Here is a 15231-nt window from a genome sequence, read left to right as displayed (position 1 = left end):
CGAATCTTAAAATATAAACTATATTTACAATAAACATGAACAATTAACAATTATTAACACTATTACAAAAAAGAATTGACCGACTTTGACTGACTGACCGACTTGAACCGACTTTGACCGACTTTTTCTGACTTTGACCGACTTTTTACCTTTGACCGACTTTTTACCTTTGACCGACTTTTTAGCAACGACGCATTGGCCATGTCTAAAAAACGACGCGTCGGTCAAGTCGGCCGACTTTTGCAACAGTGGTTTTAGCCATGATAGAAAGTGGTTAGTTATGAGTTAGTTATAGAATATTGTTGTTGATGTGACGCTGATATTGAATGTTAAGATGATGAATAGTTTAGTTACGATAGATAGATACCGTTTGGCTTAACATAATGATAATTTGGTCCAAATCCAATCCAAATCCAAATCCAAATCCAAATTCATTCAATTCAATTCAATAATAATAATAAAAAAAAAAACAATACATAAAATCGTAACGATCAAAAAAGCCGAGAGCCGTATTTCAATTTCAAATTTCAAAACGCCTGCGTTTTTGGAGCCACTTTATTTTCATTTTCAACGCTACTTGTTGCCTTTATTTATAATAAATAAATTTACATATATAACAAATAAACCCTAATATTCACCTCTACTTTTGTTATTCACCCCCAAATTAAGCTATTTTCACCTTCAAATCACATTCAACCAAAAATGAGAGAATGCATTTCAATTCACATCGGCCAAGCCGGAATCCAAGTCGGTAACTCATGTTGGGAGCTCTACTGTCTTGAGCACGGTCTTCAGGTACTCATATTCATATACATACATCCATGTCTATATCTATATGTAATATAAATGTAATTTTCTGAAATTATATTGGTGTTATGTTGAAAATTTTTAGGTGATTTATGTAAATATATATATATTATATGTTATATTGTTGCTGTATAGATTGTAGATCTGGTGGTCAAAGTTGTTTGACTTTCTAAATTAGGGTTTTGGTTTGAAATTTATTGAATAATTGTGAAATTATACAGCCGGATGGGCAAATGCCTGGTGATAAAACTGTTGGAGGTGGAGATGATGCTTTCAACACGTTTTTCAGTGAAACTGGTGCTGGTAAACACGTTCCGAGAGCTGTATTTGTTGATCTCGAACCGACTGTTATCGATGAGGTTCGAACTGGTACTTACAGGCAGTTGTTTCACCCTGAGCAGCTGATTAGTGGTAAAGAAGATGCTGCTAATAACTTTGCTAGAGGTCACTACACCAGTAAGTGATATTTCACCCTGACTATTATCTTTGAGCTATTAATTAATTATTACTATTATATATTATATATGTTATTGATTGTTGTATATGATTCAATTATTAGGTATTTGTCTAATTGTCCATGTACTAATTTTGTTTTGCTGTTTACAATTTTAACAAGGAGTTTTGCCACTTACAAGCAGTGATTTAAACCACGCCCGTTGTGGCGTTTTGGTGACTAGCCCGTCTCGACCCTGTCCCGTCTTCTAATAAGTCGGTCAAAAGTTTGGTCAAATGCGGGAAATGTCGGGTCAATGCCGGTCAAAAGTAAAAAATTCGGTTAAAATCGGCCAAAAGTCAGTCAAATCGATCAAAAATGACGTAGTTTAGTGTTACTTTTTTTGTAATATATTAACGATACTAGCGATTATAGTTACAAACTAGTCAACGAAGGTTTTTTGGCATTAAACTATGTGTGTATATATATTTTTATATATATAAAAATTTATGCCAGTCAACGTCGGTCTCGACCCCGTCTCGACGTTGTAAGATCCCTACCGTCTCGACCCTGTCTCACGTCTTTTTCAACCTTGCTTACAAGTAGTTGATACCGAATTTTTGGGATTGTGTATTTATTTGTGCTATTATTGATATCATTGACATTGATTGATTTGCTTCAGAGTTATGTGATTGATTGTTTGTGTTAATTTATCAAACAGTTGGCAAGGAGATTGTGGATTTGTGCCTTGACCGAATCAGGAAGCTTGCAGATAACTGCACAGGGTTGCAAGGGTTTTTAGTGTTCCATGCAGTGGGTGGTGGGACCGGATCTGGACTCGGGTCTTTGCTTCTCGAAAGGCTTTCAGTTGACTATGGAAAAAAATCAAAGCTTGGTTTCACTGTCTACCCTTCACCTCAAGTCTCAACATCTGTGGTTGAGCCTTACAACTCTGTGCTATCAACTCACTCGCTCCTAGAACACACTGATGTCTCAGTTCTTCTTGATAATGAAGCTATTTATGATATCTGTCGCAAGTCACTCGATATTGAAAGACCCACTTACACCAATCTCAACAGGCTCGTTTCACAGGTATATTTAATTTTTATGAAATGTTAATTAGAATTTCAAATGTGTTGTTTAAGTTCGATTGCCTACTTTCAGGTTATTTCATCATTAACAGCTTCTTTACGTTTTGATGGTGCTTTAAATGTGGATGTGACTGAGTTCCAGACGAATTTAGTTCCATACCCAAGAATCCATTTCATGCTTTCATCTTATGCACCAGTCATTTCAGCTGAAAAGGCTTACCATGAGCAACTGTCAGTTGCAGAGATCACCAACAGTGCGTTTGAGCCGGCTTCAATGATGGCTAAGTGTGACCCTAGACATGGAAAATACATGGCTTGTTGTTTAATGTATCGAGGTGATGTTGTACCTAAAGATGTGAATGCTGCAGTTGGTATCATCAAGACTAAAAGAACTATTCAGTTTGTCGATTGGTGTCCAACTGGGTTCAAGTGTGGTATTAATTATCAGCCACCGACTGTTGTTCCTGGTGGTGATTTGGCTAAGGTTCAACGTGCGGTGTGTATGATTTCGAATTCGACTAGTGTTGCTGAAGTGTTTTCAAGGATTGATCATAAGTTTGACTTGATGTATGCGAAAAGGGCGTTTGTGCATTGGTATGTGGGTGAAGGTATGGAGGAAGGTGAGTTTTCGGAAGCTCGTGAGGACTTGGCTGCACTTGAGAAGGACTATGAGGAAGTTGGGCTTGAGTCTGCTGATGGAGAGGATGATGATGGTGAAGATGAGTATTAGTTTGAATTAATTGTAGTTTTATGTTTCATTATGATCCCTAACTTTTACTAACCAATGGGCTCATTGGTTATGATTGCTAAACTTAATGCTTTGACTTTTATTTTGTGATTTTACTAGTAGTAGTAGAATTCAAGTATGCTTCATTTTAATGTGTTCAAGTTTCTTTTTTTTTTTTTGAAAGGCAATGTGTTCAAGTTTCTTAATTCTAGGCTTCTGTGTTGCTCTATAACTAATGTTGATTGCTCATTGCTGTTAAATTCTCATTTGCTTATGGTTGCGTCTTACTGTCTTGTTCTCTTTTGCACATGCATGATGACTAATCATGCATATACACATATGTTGCTATAAGCCAGTGTATATTATACATTTTACGTATTATGTATATAAGCAGAGTTTCTAATCTGTAGTTATTTACTGATCGAAAAGTGGATATGTAAACGTAAAGGAAGTTAAGTAATGGTTGGCCAAAGCATATGGTACACGCTGTTAACAAATCAAGAATGATTACTTGATTAGTAGGCTCTTTTGAACCAATGGGCTTATAGGTATAGTCTAACGGTATTCGAGTCGCTTTTAAACCAAATAAGTTGGAGGTTCAAGCTTGTAATGAGCATATTGGTGAATAAATTCGTGTTGCATTTGTGAGTTGCGGTTCTAAGAAAAAGTACTCCTTTGAGCAAATGTGTTTGAAACTCATGTTCAATGAAATTCTCAACGTTCAAAGCTAAAACATAATCTAGCTTATTTTTGTCTCTAATTTAAATACATGTACATATTTATGTAAACATTCATAAACAACTACCTGACAACTACATAAAATGTTTACTTAACAAAAGTGTAAGGCTAAATTTATATGAAATGTTAGAACACAATTTTTGTATGGTTTGAGTTATGTACATATCAAGGTTGATCGATGTTATGGACCTCTTTTGAGATTTTAATCAATACTGTATAAATTAATCAATCTTTAAGGGGTAACAGATGTACAATCAAAATCCCTTCAAATTACTCTAGATTAATCCATAATCACATAATGCAAATGCCAACAAACGATGGGCCAATAAATCTCTTTTCGTCATTGTCACTAAAGCTAAACCTTACTAAATACAAACATAAAATTACATTCTAATCAGATCTTGGTTGTTCAGAAAGAATGTTAAGTGGCCATGAATCAGAGGGAGACGGGTATCGAGCATGTGGTTTGCTCACGTTTGGTCCCACCTGTTTGGTTACGATTTCTGGGAGATTCGGGTCACTATTTATGGGGACCACAAACACAGGGCCGATAAAAGGGTTGGATTGGGAATGAGCTCTTTCCTCAATCTGGCTTTGAAGTTTTTTAATTTGGGATTCTAAAGCACTGGTTTCTTCTTTTAGTTCATTTGTCTCAACAGCAACCTGTTCATCCATGATCCAAACAAGTAAAGTATAAGTTCCAACAAAACAATGACAAAATTAAATAATTCTGCATTTACATATTTGCAACCTTTCTTGTATAAAGTTTTTTCATAGAGAATAATTATAAGGAAAATCAAGCCAGAACAAAATATAATATCAAAACGATCACATGGTTATTGGGTTTAATAAATGACTAAGGACATAAAATGAAGCTAGATAGTATACATAAACCGTATTATTACAGTCATGAACCGAAATGGTAAAAAGGTAATCGGATAAAGTTGTTTCTATTTAGGCTACATGGGAAAAGAGAGTATTTTTTGGTCAAATAAACATGGCTTAACTGTATTATCATGTGGCCGTTTCCTATTGCTACTCGTGAGGTTTGAATCTGCGACCTCTTGTGAGTAACTCAGGGCCCAACAGATTATTATGAGATGGTTTACGGTTATTAACCGAGATTTATCTAAAATGAAGGGATAGGAGGTTTACATATTCATCTCATTGAATATACTTTGGATGTTTACCAACTTTCTTTTAATCAACTCTTTAGTTCAACTCATTTGACCCATTAGAAATAAAACACAATCTATTTGACCCGTTAGAAATAAGATAATACAAATCAACCCACTTATAGGTGAATGGGTAGAAATTGGCACCAACAATTTCATCTCATTATATGTGGTTTTATGGCCTTTTAAATTCCAAGTACCTGTAGAAACTCTATACTAATAGCCCCAAATCGGCTTCTGGGAATACAGTTTTAACTCTATACAAAGGATGGTTTTGAAGCTTACGTATTGAGATTCGGCCAGAAGAGCAGAATTCTCCTTCTTAAGAGACTCAACTTGAGCCATCAGATCTTGAAGAATGCGGATCGTATCTGTCAAAACAGACGACTTTCCGATGTTATGAGTCGCTGGTTCTGTAAAAAAATCGAATAAACATATATTTAGTACTAGTGTTACTTGCAGACAAGTATGAAAGTATTAAAAAGCAATGTGATTGCCTTTCAAAAAAAAAAAAAAAAAAAAAAAAAAGCAATGTGATTAAAAGCCACACCTAGAGCGTTAGTGAGGTCTAGAAATAGCTCATTCATATGGTCACGTTTCAGCTTCTCTCTTTCGGCTTTATTTATTTTCCTACGAATTTTCGCACCATCTTTTTTGCTGGAAAAAAGAAATTGTTAACACAAGTAGAATAGATCAAGCAATAATAGTGTAAATGTTGGTTCATCTGTTTATATTTAAACCATATCACTGAGACAAGATTTTGTCCTGCACAGTCCTAGTGTGGTTTTAATAACACATTCTGCTTTCCAAAAAAAGCAGATCAGATTGGTGTGTATCAAACAATTTAACGTCGTTTATAAGGACTCATTTTTTATGTAAAGAACAACTTCTAAATTGATGGGACGACCCTGCTCATTTTAATATTTTGTTTTGCCTCAATCTCGTGCCTAAATTTTTTTTTTTTGGACATCAGTTTGGGATCACACAGGGGACCTAACCACCCACGCGTTCATCTACCGTAGTTGCATAACCCGCCCCCAACTACTGCCCTGGAGAAAACCCGGACCAATCCGAGGGCATGGCCGGTAAAACCCCCCTCCCCGCTGCCCCCACACGAAGCGAAAGGCGACCTGGGTGGATACTTCATTAGTTTATAATCTTCGAAATTGGACCATAATTTTGTTGCTTAAATCATTACATTATTGATATCTGGCCGACACACTAACACAAGACTTAAAATATACCAATCTTGCCAAAGGGCCATTGCCCTACCGGTATTGAGGTGTCTCTCTAACAACACATATATATATATTCGTTGAAAACTTTGTCGCCTTTATGAAAAAAATACTAATCCCATCATCTATATGGCATTCATGAGATTGAACAAGCTTACCCGATTTACGAACCCATATATAAAGCCATAATGTAATGAACAAGTATAATTATATCAGAGTGGAAGTTACCTGCGGATCCGTTTCTTGTTTGCCAAATCGACATTATCGTTCATTTGAGCTGACTCCTCCATAAGCGTGTTTGATCTAAATCAAAAAAATGTTGGCAGCTGGTTGGTTAAGACTATTTTGTAAATTATGAGAACAAATAGGAAGGTATAAATTGGACAAACCATAGATGAGTTCAAAACAAGATGATTGAGTGGCGACAGTTGAGGGTCGTGTGTTTGTTTTATGAAGTGGTTTTTGTTTATTAAGGATGCCACACGATGGCGTGTGCCGGGCATCCGTCATGTGTAAGTTTATTGGTGGCAAGTTACACGTCACGTGTTCAAAATCGATCACATTATCCATCCGCTGGTTGAGACTTTTGTAAGTTTTATTGATTTAATTTGATAATATGAAATTTGAATAAGTGTAAGACCATTATTATCGCAACGATATTAAACGTTATCACCATCATGATGTCATCATCACGCCACTAAACCGAAGTGATGAACAAGATTTTTGAGTGGCATGATTGATGTCATCCACTAAATTAATTAATTAATACAATTTACAAATTTTAATGTTATTTGTTCAACAAAGTTTATGCAAAAACTCATCTTTACATCTGCTATACAACGATGAAATGGACCACACAAACAAGTCGGCGCAACTAACTAATAAGAATAATTGGCTAGAGTTTTTTTTTTATACCCATAGTTTATTTGAGTAAAACAGGAATCTAAGTAAAAAGTAAAAGGTAAATTGACAACTAGACAAAAAAGTATATGTAACAATTACTTTTTCTTAAATTGTGTACTTTTATTATTTAAGAAGTATTAAACCACCAACCTTCGCACACCATTTTATTTTTTCATTTCTTCATCAATATAAAAACAAAATAATATTAATAATAATAATTTGGTTCGTGCTCCGGTATGATATTTCAAGAATCAAGTCAGGGCGAGGCACCCACGGCGAGCCTCGTGACGAGGCATTGACAACAGTGCCCTCGAGGGCGTGGCTAATCACGCCAAAGCCTGTTACTACCGGTCTAAGTGAATTACTTCAAATTTGTGTACGTGTATTTAGTTAGACATATATCATATCTATCATTACTCTTACTTAGTTAATACACATTTTATTTTACATTACATGTTAATACATAATCAACTAAACACAAAACAGGTACTTTTATTTGGTATCGGAAGTCCACCGAACCATGAACTTCTCAAGATCGTCATACATACGATGCAAGCGTTTATTAAAAATTACATAGTTCGTAACAAAGTGACGATAGCATGTTTATTCAACGAGACCAGGTAGTATCCAACTGCCATGCAATTTGTAGTAATTCTGTTCATAGAACGAAACACTGCACCAACAAAATAACAATAAAAGTTATAAATCATTAGCATAACTAAATCAACAATTAAGCATCAGATAATAGTTAAACGTTGAATGATCCGTAATATATCTGATTCAAAGGTTCTGATTGAAAATCGTTTTTAATTAGGATATAAATTATCGTATTAACCTTTCCGAGTATAAATAAATTAATTAATATTTGATTTCCGGATATAATTTAAGGAGGTTATTATAAGATTTAGTGGTTAATATATATATAATTTCAATTCTCAATAGTTCAGCACAGTTTTTGTTTCATTGAGCACAATTTATCTTTAATTTAAAGGTTACAAACAAACGTGTTAAATGCTATTCAGCGTCTTAGCCATGTACCTGGAACAGTCAACCGTAGGACTAATTGGTATGGAAATATGAACTCCACATTTATCAGGGAGGACCTCAGCGAACTGTTCCCTAATTTGAAAAGTAATCGCAGCAGTTTTACAACAATTGCAAGCAATTTGCCTATCAGATTTAGTCCTGCATGCGGCTTCAAGCCCCTTCAATCCGTTACAACATTCTTTTGGTGGCTCTCCACCTTGCCTAAGGCAGGGTAAGCATGGTGCAAGAAACCCGTCAACATCAAGACAAGTTATTGATTCACTTGGGTGCACCATGAACCCGACCATTGCTAGTGTTGTAACCACAACTATCACCACCCCTTTCATCTTCGATCGATCTTATCAGTTTTGAGTGTTGAGTAGAGGTAGCTAGTGTGCCGAATATATAGGAAGCCGCGGGGGTGTAAGTATGAGAAGTAAGACGATAAGCCTTTAAAATCGATGACATTATGTTTAAGTGTGTAGCTAGTAGTTGTGGTGATGTAATAGTATGATGTGAACTTGTTCTTGACTTGTCTTTATATTGTTTTAAGTTGTGTATATTCATGTATGACGTTTGTGTAACATCTATTATAAGTTAAACATCTTAAAATAGCGAAGTTAGTGATACTTTTTAAGATGTCTACAGTGTAACTCTTTTTCTACTTGAGTTGTTTTTGTTGTGTCATGGATTTAGGGATGGCATCGGGTCGGGTTTGGGTCGGGTTTAGGTAATCCCGGACCCGAATCCGATTAAGAAACCCCGCCCCAAACCCGGCCCGAAACCCGTCGGGTCCCCATTTACTTACATACTATCGGGTTTCGGATTTCCCCACGGGTAAACGGGTATACCCGATTAGTCATTCTGTATTTATTTTTCAATAAGTTACCAAATTAAAATATCGAAAAATAACTTAACTACTTCATGTTTAAAGTATTATAAAATATTACATACAAAAAGTTGATTGAAAAGTTTTTTAAATACTCAAATACACAAAGTATATAAAATATCACGTCTCGAAAACTTGTTGTATAGGATTATATTGAATAAAATTATACTCGTTTTCAAAACAAATAAGAAAAATCTTTCATACATTAACAATATAATACTAATACTAAAATTTTAGATAAAAATTATTATTAAAATTCCTCGGGCTAGGTATACGGGTATGCGGGTCGGGTATACGGGTCGAGTAAATGGGTTTGTATCCAAAATCATACCCGAACCCGAACCCAGAAATTTTTTGTAACCATCCCCATACCCGGCCCATGACCCGATGGACTCGGGTCAGACCCGAGTCAATTATAATGGGTTTCGGGTTTTTCCATCGGGTATGAGTCATTTTGTCATCTACATGGATTCAAGTTGCTCTTTGGCTATAATCTACCAAGTTTTTGTTTCATGCTTTGTTGATAAGCTTTAGGTTGCTATTTTCATAACAAAAAATCTCTTTTATTCTCAACTGTTTTTTTTTTATTTTGCCCCCAATCCAAAAGTCATTTGCCCCAAAACCTACATATTTTGCCTCAAAACCTTCAAATTTTGTCCACAATTCTATAAATTTTGCCCAAAAAACTTCAAATTTTATCCAAAAACCTCAAAATTTTGCCTAAAAACCTCCAATTTTTGTCCCAAAAACTCCGTATTTTGCCAAAAAAATTGCTACGGTTTTAAAAAAAAATTCCGCCCCCGATGAAGAAAAATCCTGCTTCCGCCACTGAACGTGAGATACCCTAATGTCGATTTAAGGGAAAAATTAACTAAACAAAGAGGTGTAGAAGATCTAAGGGAGAAGTTAGTAGAGAAAAAAGAAACTAAGGGAGTTGAAGTTAAGTCAACAAATATCTACACAGATGAGAGACTCATCACAGTGAAAGAAAGGAACACATCCATTTTCGGAAGATCAATAATCTGTGAGTTAAAAACTCTTGACCTCTTCTTTCAATTCGAAGATTTGTGCAAAGCCGAGGGTTTGTCCAACTTCTCTTTAAAGTACCTGGGTGGAATGGATATGCTTATAGTTTGTAATTCCATTGATGCTGCCAACAACATTATTTCAAATAAAGGACATGCTATTTTCAAATGGTGTAACCTTGTCAAAATTCTCGATGGAAGTCCGTTCAGATCATCCGGGAAACTGTTTTGGTTTGATATTGTTGGTGTTCCGGTCACACGCTGGAACGAAAACACATTGCGAAAAATAGCTGGTTGGTGGGGAAGAATCTTAGATATGGAAAACTATGAGAAAGGAGAAGCGAACCAAAATCTTACCAAGTGTCCTTATTCACTCTAGATGCAAGACAGTAAGTTACGATGGGAATGTTAAATTAAAAGATGGAGATGAACTTTGTTATGTTAGTATAAAAGAGGATTCGAACAGATAAGTCCTAATTTATTTATCTGATAGACAACAACACCGATGACGAATTCGTAGATGATACATTTAAGGTATCAGATGAGGAAGAAAAAGATGAAGGGAACTTCCTTAATGATATTCTTGAAGATTATGTCCCAGAAAAAGATCACCTTTCGGAAGATATCGTCAACCAAGAAGAAGGAAACAATAACGATGAAGATCTCAGTCAAAAATCCAGTAGTCCTTTCTGGAATCAGTCAAACAATACGCATGGAGATGAAGAGTCAGGGTGTTGGGCAAAAGATGCAAAGTACGAGAAAATTAATGATATTGAGAACACAAAAGACCTAGATTGTGCAACTTCCAAAAACCCCAAGTCTATTTCCAATAACCTTAAACCTACAGATAATGATGAGAACAAAACCCTACATATTAACTGCACGTGTGAACAAAAGGAACGTATTAAGATAACGAATACCGATGAGGATTTAGAGGAGCATGTGGATGAAACCATTGAAGTTAATGAATTAAGTCCTCCCAGCCCATTGGGCCATCCGAAGCCTAATAATATATTAGATGTCCAAGAGGTCAATAGCCATTCAAATGTACCAGGCCCCAAGATGAAGTGAAGAAGGATCTGGGCCAATGTAACAATAAAGAAGGAAAGTGTGGGCTCCAGGATGTCTCTATGGGCTGTCCCATCTCTCCTAAAAACATTGGACCTTCAAACAGACCCAATAACACCAATCAAAAGCCCAAAACCGCGAGAAGGAAAACTGCTACCCAATCGAATACTCTAAAAGTTAACGTACGAGAGGTAGGTTCAATAAAAAAAGATTGTTGCTGGTCACATATTCGAAGATGGAAAACGTCCTCCCATATGATGAATCTCAAAAATAGCACAAGAAACAATCAAGGAAATCTTCGATCTAGATGTACTTCGTGCGAATTAAGATCCGAAAGTGATAAGAATCTACAGAATACTGGGTCCAAAGAAAAAAGTCATTCTAATGGTAATTCCAGGCACTCGAATGGATCTGTTGGCAATGCTAAATCCAAAGATAGCACAGGAGGCTCTTGTTCTCTCAACTCTCTAAACTCAGACGGAGTGTACGATTATGGTTGCCAACTTGGACTGAAGTTGTGATGCCCTGTACAAAATTTACGTGTACGGATCATCAACAACAGGTCCATCACAAGGTTACAACACTATATGCTGCTTTAAAACAAGTTTGTATTCATAAAAGATAGCGTTTTACAAAAGATAGCATGCTTCTACGAATAGGAAGCGTTAACACAAGCACGTGACACGAAGGTCATTACAAAGCCATTGTTCAAATGTAACATAAGTTTTGAATGCAAAGTAAAAAGTTCCATATTTGAGACATCTCTAAATAAGCAGCGGAAATTTAACACCGAGAGTCTAGTACAGCGGAAGCAACATACGTCTAAGCACCTGAGAAATAACATGCTTAAAAGTTAACACGAATGTTGGTGAGCTATAGTTTGATTGTAACAATAATGAAATGTAGGCCACGAGATTTCGTATTCAAAACTGTATGAAAAGTATATGCTTAACCGTGGGCACTTGGTAACTAACTTAACGTAAATATCACCCCCTAAAAGTACACTTTGCGAGTGCGTAAGTTTACGAAGTATTAAACACCCGTTAAATGCTAGCGCGACTAGCCCGATTGGGGATGTCAAACCCTATGGATCCATATCTAAGATTCGCGTTCACCGGTTCAAAAACCAATGACTAAACGTTACCGAGCTAAGGGGAAATTTTATGCCGTTATATAACCCACACATATATATAGTTTAAGTACTCGTTCCTAGTAAGTAAAACATAAAAAGCTCATGTATTCTCAGTCCCAAAAATAGTTGAAGTAAAAAGGGAGCTATAACTCACAGTGATAGTGCAGTAAAATTGGTACGAATAAGTAAGCGAGTAAGTTGGTCCGAAAGGTCGTCAACCTAATTCAAAGGTTACTAAGTCAGTAAATCGTCCCAAAAGGTTTATAAATAAATAAATTAAGTCTTAAGTATCATCATCATCATCGTCGTACGTAAAAAGTAAAGTAAGTTTTCAATCAAGAATAGAGATCGAAACAAGGGCTGACTTTGTTCAGCTGCTACGACCTCTATATAAACTGAAATGATGCGAGGTCAGTTGCCAAGGCTCCGTATGTGAGTCCTTTTACCGCTGTTCGATTTTTAGATCCGAACTCGATGTCTTTTGGCCGTGGCGACGGTCCAAGCGCGAGTAGGGCAGAATGTTCAGCACGTCGTTACAAGGGCGTAGTGACTTTCAGAAGGCTATAAATCCTAAACCTTATATCGGATTAAGACGAGTCTTAAATGAAAAGTCATCTAATCGAACCGAACTATCTGGAAATCAACTTTTCCAGAAGCCCAGGTGATCAATCCTTAGTTAAATTATTACTTAATTAAGGATTGAGTGCAGTAATAAGATGGAGGATGGGATGTTTGATGATTATTTTGGGCCCCGATGATCGTCTTTCACTTTAGCAATCAAGTGATCAACCACCCCGACCAGGTCTTGATTGTCAATTAGCATAATTCACCTTAGCGCGATGTAAAACCCCTTGGGCAAGATCACAAGTGGGAATCACAAAGGCTCGGGCAAAATGGCAGAGAATCAACAACCTATAAATGAGAGGCCAAACTCTCTATTTATAGTATTCGAAATATCCGCGGTCTGCGAATTTCTTAAGTGTTCGCGGAAACACAGCGGACTAAACCACAGTCCTTTATTAACGCAAAAATATAACTGCTATACTTATTTTCAGCGAATATCTTATAGCTTTGCATTATAGCTCACGCAATTCTGCTTTTGACTTTTAGCAAATAAAATATACATATACAATGCTATGTATATGATCAAGTCCCCCCAGTTTATTATGATACATTTCGCGAGGCAGATGTATCATGATAAACTCTAAAAAATAAAGAAATAATCGCTTAAAATTTTACGCAAGTGATATTTTATAATTTTCACAACCCATTTATTACCGTTGATGTTATTAAACCCAAAGCATAAGCACAACGGTAACTTTCGCAATTCTGTCAAATCAAAGAGCTGTAATTGCTAGAAAATTACCGTTTACACGTTGCGGTAATTTTAGCCGTTTAAATGTAATCATTACTCTTTCAACTTACTCGCCCTAATTCCAATTATAAATAGCTGAATAACCTGCATAAAAACTTTACGCTTTCTCTCTCAATTACGTGTTCAATCATATTCATCTGATCACACTCGTTCTTTGCAATTGATCAAATCAACCCTTAATACCTTCAATTCATCATCCGTTTTACTTATCTTTCTATAAATGGCATCTTCTTCGTCTGCTCATACTCCTGGAGGTTTCGTTTCCTATATAACGGAAGCGAAACTCCGAACCCTGCAGCAGTGGTATCCTCCACTCGCTCAATTTGTTCCCATTGTACCGTCAGTGGATGATCGAGCAAACGCTCCCCCTAAGGGGATGATTACTGTATATGAGGCCGCCATCTCTCAAGGCAACCTACGCTTTCCACTTACCCAATTTTTTCGCAGTGTATGCGAATATTATAAGATCACTATTGCCCAACTTCATCCAAACGCGATTAACAAAATCGTGTTGTTTGAGATGTATTGTAACACTATCAACAAACTACCGCTGCTTAACGTTTTTCTTTCATGAAATAGCCTTGTGCTATATGATGCGGGATGGTTCTCTTTTCGAAGTACGCTTGGCGTAATGACTTCGCCAAAAGACTCGATTGGCAACTGGCGCAACTCTTTCTTCTTTATCAACAACACCGCGCATGTGGATAGTAGTATACCAAAAAAGTGGTGCACTGAACTTGATGGCACGCTTAATGACAGGGTCGCACTTGACGATCTTGAATCTGATATTCTTAAAACAATCAAGGGTGCAGGCGTAATCTTGCGAACATACTCGAACATACCGCTGTACATTGGTAGGGTTTCGATCCAGTGGCCATGGAGCGACTGTGATGCGCTTTTAATCGACCAAATGAATAATGGTATTTCGCCTAAGCTTTTCGCATTATATAATTTTTATTTTATTATTTTGTTGTCTTCGCGTATCCTAATACGTTTTGATTTTCGCTGTGATTGAGCTTGACCTAATCATGAGGTCAGCAGATATTAGCAAGATCAGACCTGCTCGCATCTTAAAAAATGGCATCGGCGAGATTATCCCAATTGATGAACCAATCATCAACACGCTTTTCATTTCCGACGGTGAAGACCGCGGTAAGCGAAAAGCCACGGAAAGTGCGACTACCCCGCGCAAAAGACGCGTGCGCACCATTTCTGAACAAGAAGCAAGTAAGCAATTGTTAATTTCGCGATATTTGTTCATTACACCCTTATTATTTCCGCACAGTGTTGCTATATTTTCTTATCTGTTTGTAGTTGTCCTTTCAGATTCAACTGGCGAAGCTACACTACTCTACAATATTACTGGGAGTATCCCCACAGATATTCTTGAAGAGCCTGGCCATGAGGACTTAACAATTCCTTCCGACACAGAAGCGTCAAATCAGGAAGAAGGAGAAGAAGAAGAAGAAGATGATGATGAAGAAGCCGCAGAGGCAGAAAAAGCCAATCATTTGTACCGCAGGCTTTATAAATTCATTCCTAAGGAAACAAAGGATCAATACCGCAAGCTAACATATCCTTAAGCAGAAAGACAATGACTGCACAAT

At 36.6% G+C, this 15231-nt stretch overlaps 3 protein-coding genes across 3 annotated transcripts; 1 reads left to right on the top strand and 2 right to left on the bottom strand.

Moving 5' to 3' along the window:
* Positions 1 to 674: 674 nt before the first annotated feature.
* LOC139891950 (tubulin alpha chain) lies at positions 675 to 3211 on the top strand. The gene is made up of 4 exons (XM_071874975.1): positions 675 to 795; positions 1029 to 1263; positions 1962 to 2332; positions 2405 to 3211. Exons 1-4 carry the CDS (start codon positions 703 to 705, stop codon positions 3059 to 3061), a joined length of 1356 nt encoding a protein of 451 aa, XP_071731076.1. The 5' UTR covers positions 675 to 702; the 3' UTR covers positions 3062 to 3211.
* An 854-nt stretch (positions 3212 to 4065) lies between these two features.
* Positions 4066 to 6496, bottom strand: LOC139888896 (uncharacterized). Its single transcript, XM_071871878.1, has 4 exons — positions 6435 to 6496; positions 5522 to 5628; positions 5257 to 5384; positions 4066 to 4459 (listed from the first exon to the last, which is right to left on the bottom strand). The coding sequence occupies exons 1-4, from the start codon at positions 6494 to 6496 to the stop codon at positions 4187 to 4189; spliced, it is 570 nt and encodes a 189-aa protein (XP_071727979.1). The 3' UTR covers positions 4066 to 4186.
* Positions 6497 to 7598: 1102 nt separating this feature from the next.
* Positions 7599 to 8490, bottom strand: LOC139891949 (non-specific lipid-transfer protein AP10-like). Its single transcript, XM_071874974.1, has 2 exons — positions 8148 to 8490; positions 7599 to 7782 (listed from the first exon to the last, which is right to left on the bottom strand). Exons 1-2 carry the CDS (start codon positions 8480 to 8482, stop codon positions 7713 to 7715), a joined length of 405 nt encoding a protein of 134 aa, XP_071731075.1. The 5' UTR covers positions 8483 to 8490; the 3' UTR covers positions 7599 to 7712.
* Positions 8491 to 15231: the final 6741 nt, after the last annotated feature.

The sequence above is a fragment of the Rutidosis leptorrhynchoides genome, chromosome 2, assembly GCF_046630445.1.
Source record: "Rutidosis leptorrhynchoides isolate AG116_Rl617_1_P2 chromosome 2, CSIRO_AGI_Rlap_v1, whole genome shotgun sequence".
Classification (NCBI taxonomy): domain Eukaryota; kingdom Viridiplantae; phylum Streptophyta; class Magnoliopsida; order Asterales; family Asteraceae; genus Rutidosis; species Rutidosis leptorrhynchoides.
Note: the sequence above shows the minus strand (reverse complement) of the source record. Positions and strands in the feature narration are given on the sequence as shown.

What these genes read in the sequence shown, in the direction of transcription:
- LOC139891950 (XM_071874975.1), top strand. Translation starts at nt 703, where the DNA reads ATGAGAGAATGCATTTCAATTCACATCGGCCAAGCCGGAATCCAAGTC. An exon ending in GTCTTGAGCACGGTCTTCAG is followed by an intron (nt 796 to 1,028) that starts GTACTCATATTC and finishes GAAATTATACAG; the next exon opens with CCGGATGGGCAAATGCCTGG. An exon ending in TGCTAGAGGTCACTACACCA is followed by an intron (nt 1,264 to 1,961) that starts GTAAGTGATATT and finishes TTTATCAAACAG; the next exon opens with TTGGCAAGGAGATTGTGGAT.
- LOC139888896 (XM_071871878.1), bottom strand. Translation starts at nt 6,496, where the DNA reads ATGGAGGAGTCAGCTCAAATGAACGATAATGTCGATTTGGCAAACAAG. An exon ending in AGACCTCACTAACGCTCTAG is followed by an intron (nt 5,385 to 5,521) that starts GTGTGGCTTTTA and finishes ATTTTTTTACAG; the next exon opens with AACCAGCGACTCATAACATC. An exon ending in TTCTGGCCGAATCTCAATAC is followed by an intron (nt 4,460 to 5,256) that starts GTAAGCTTCAAA and finishes ATGGATGAACAG; the next exon opens with GTTGCTGTTGAGACAAATGA.
- LOC139891949 (XM_071874974.1), bottom strand. Translation starts at nt 8,482, where the DNA reads ATGAAAGGGGTGGTGATAGTTGTGGTTACAACACTAGCAATGGTCGGG. An exon ending in CCTACGGTTGACTGTTCCAG is followed by an intron (nt 7,783 to 8,147) that starts GTACATGGCTAA and finishes TTGTTGGTGCAG; the next exon opens with TGTTTCGTTCTATGAACAGA.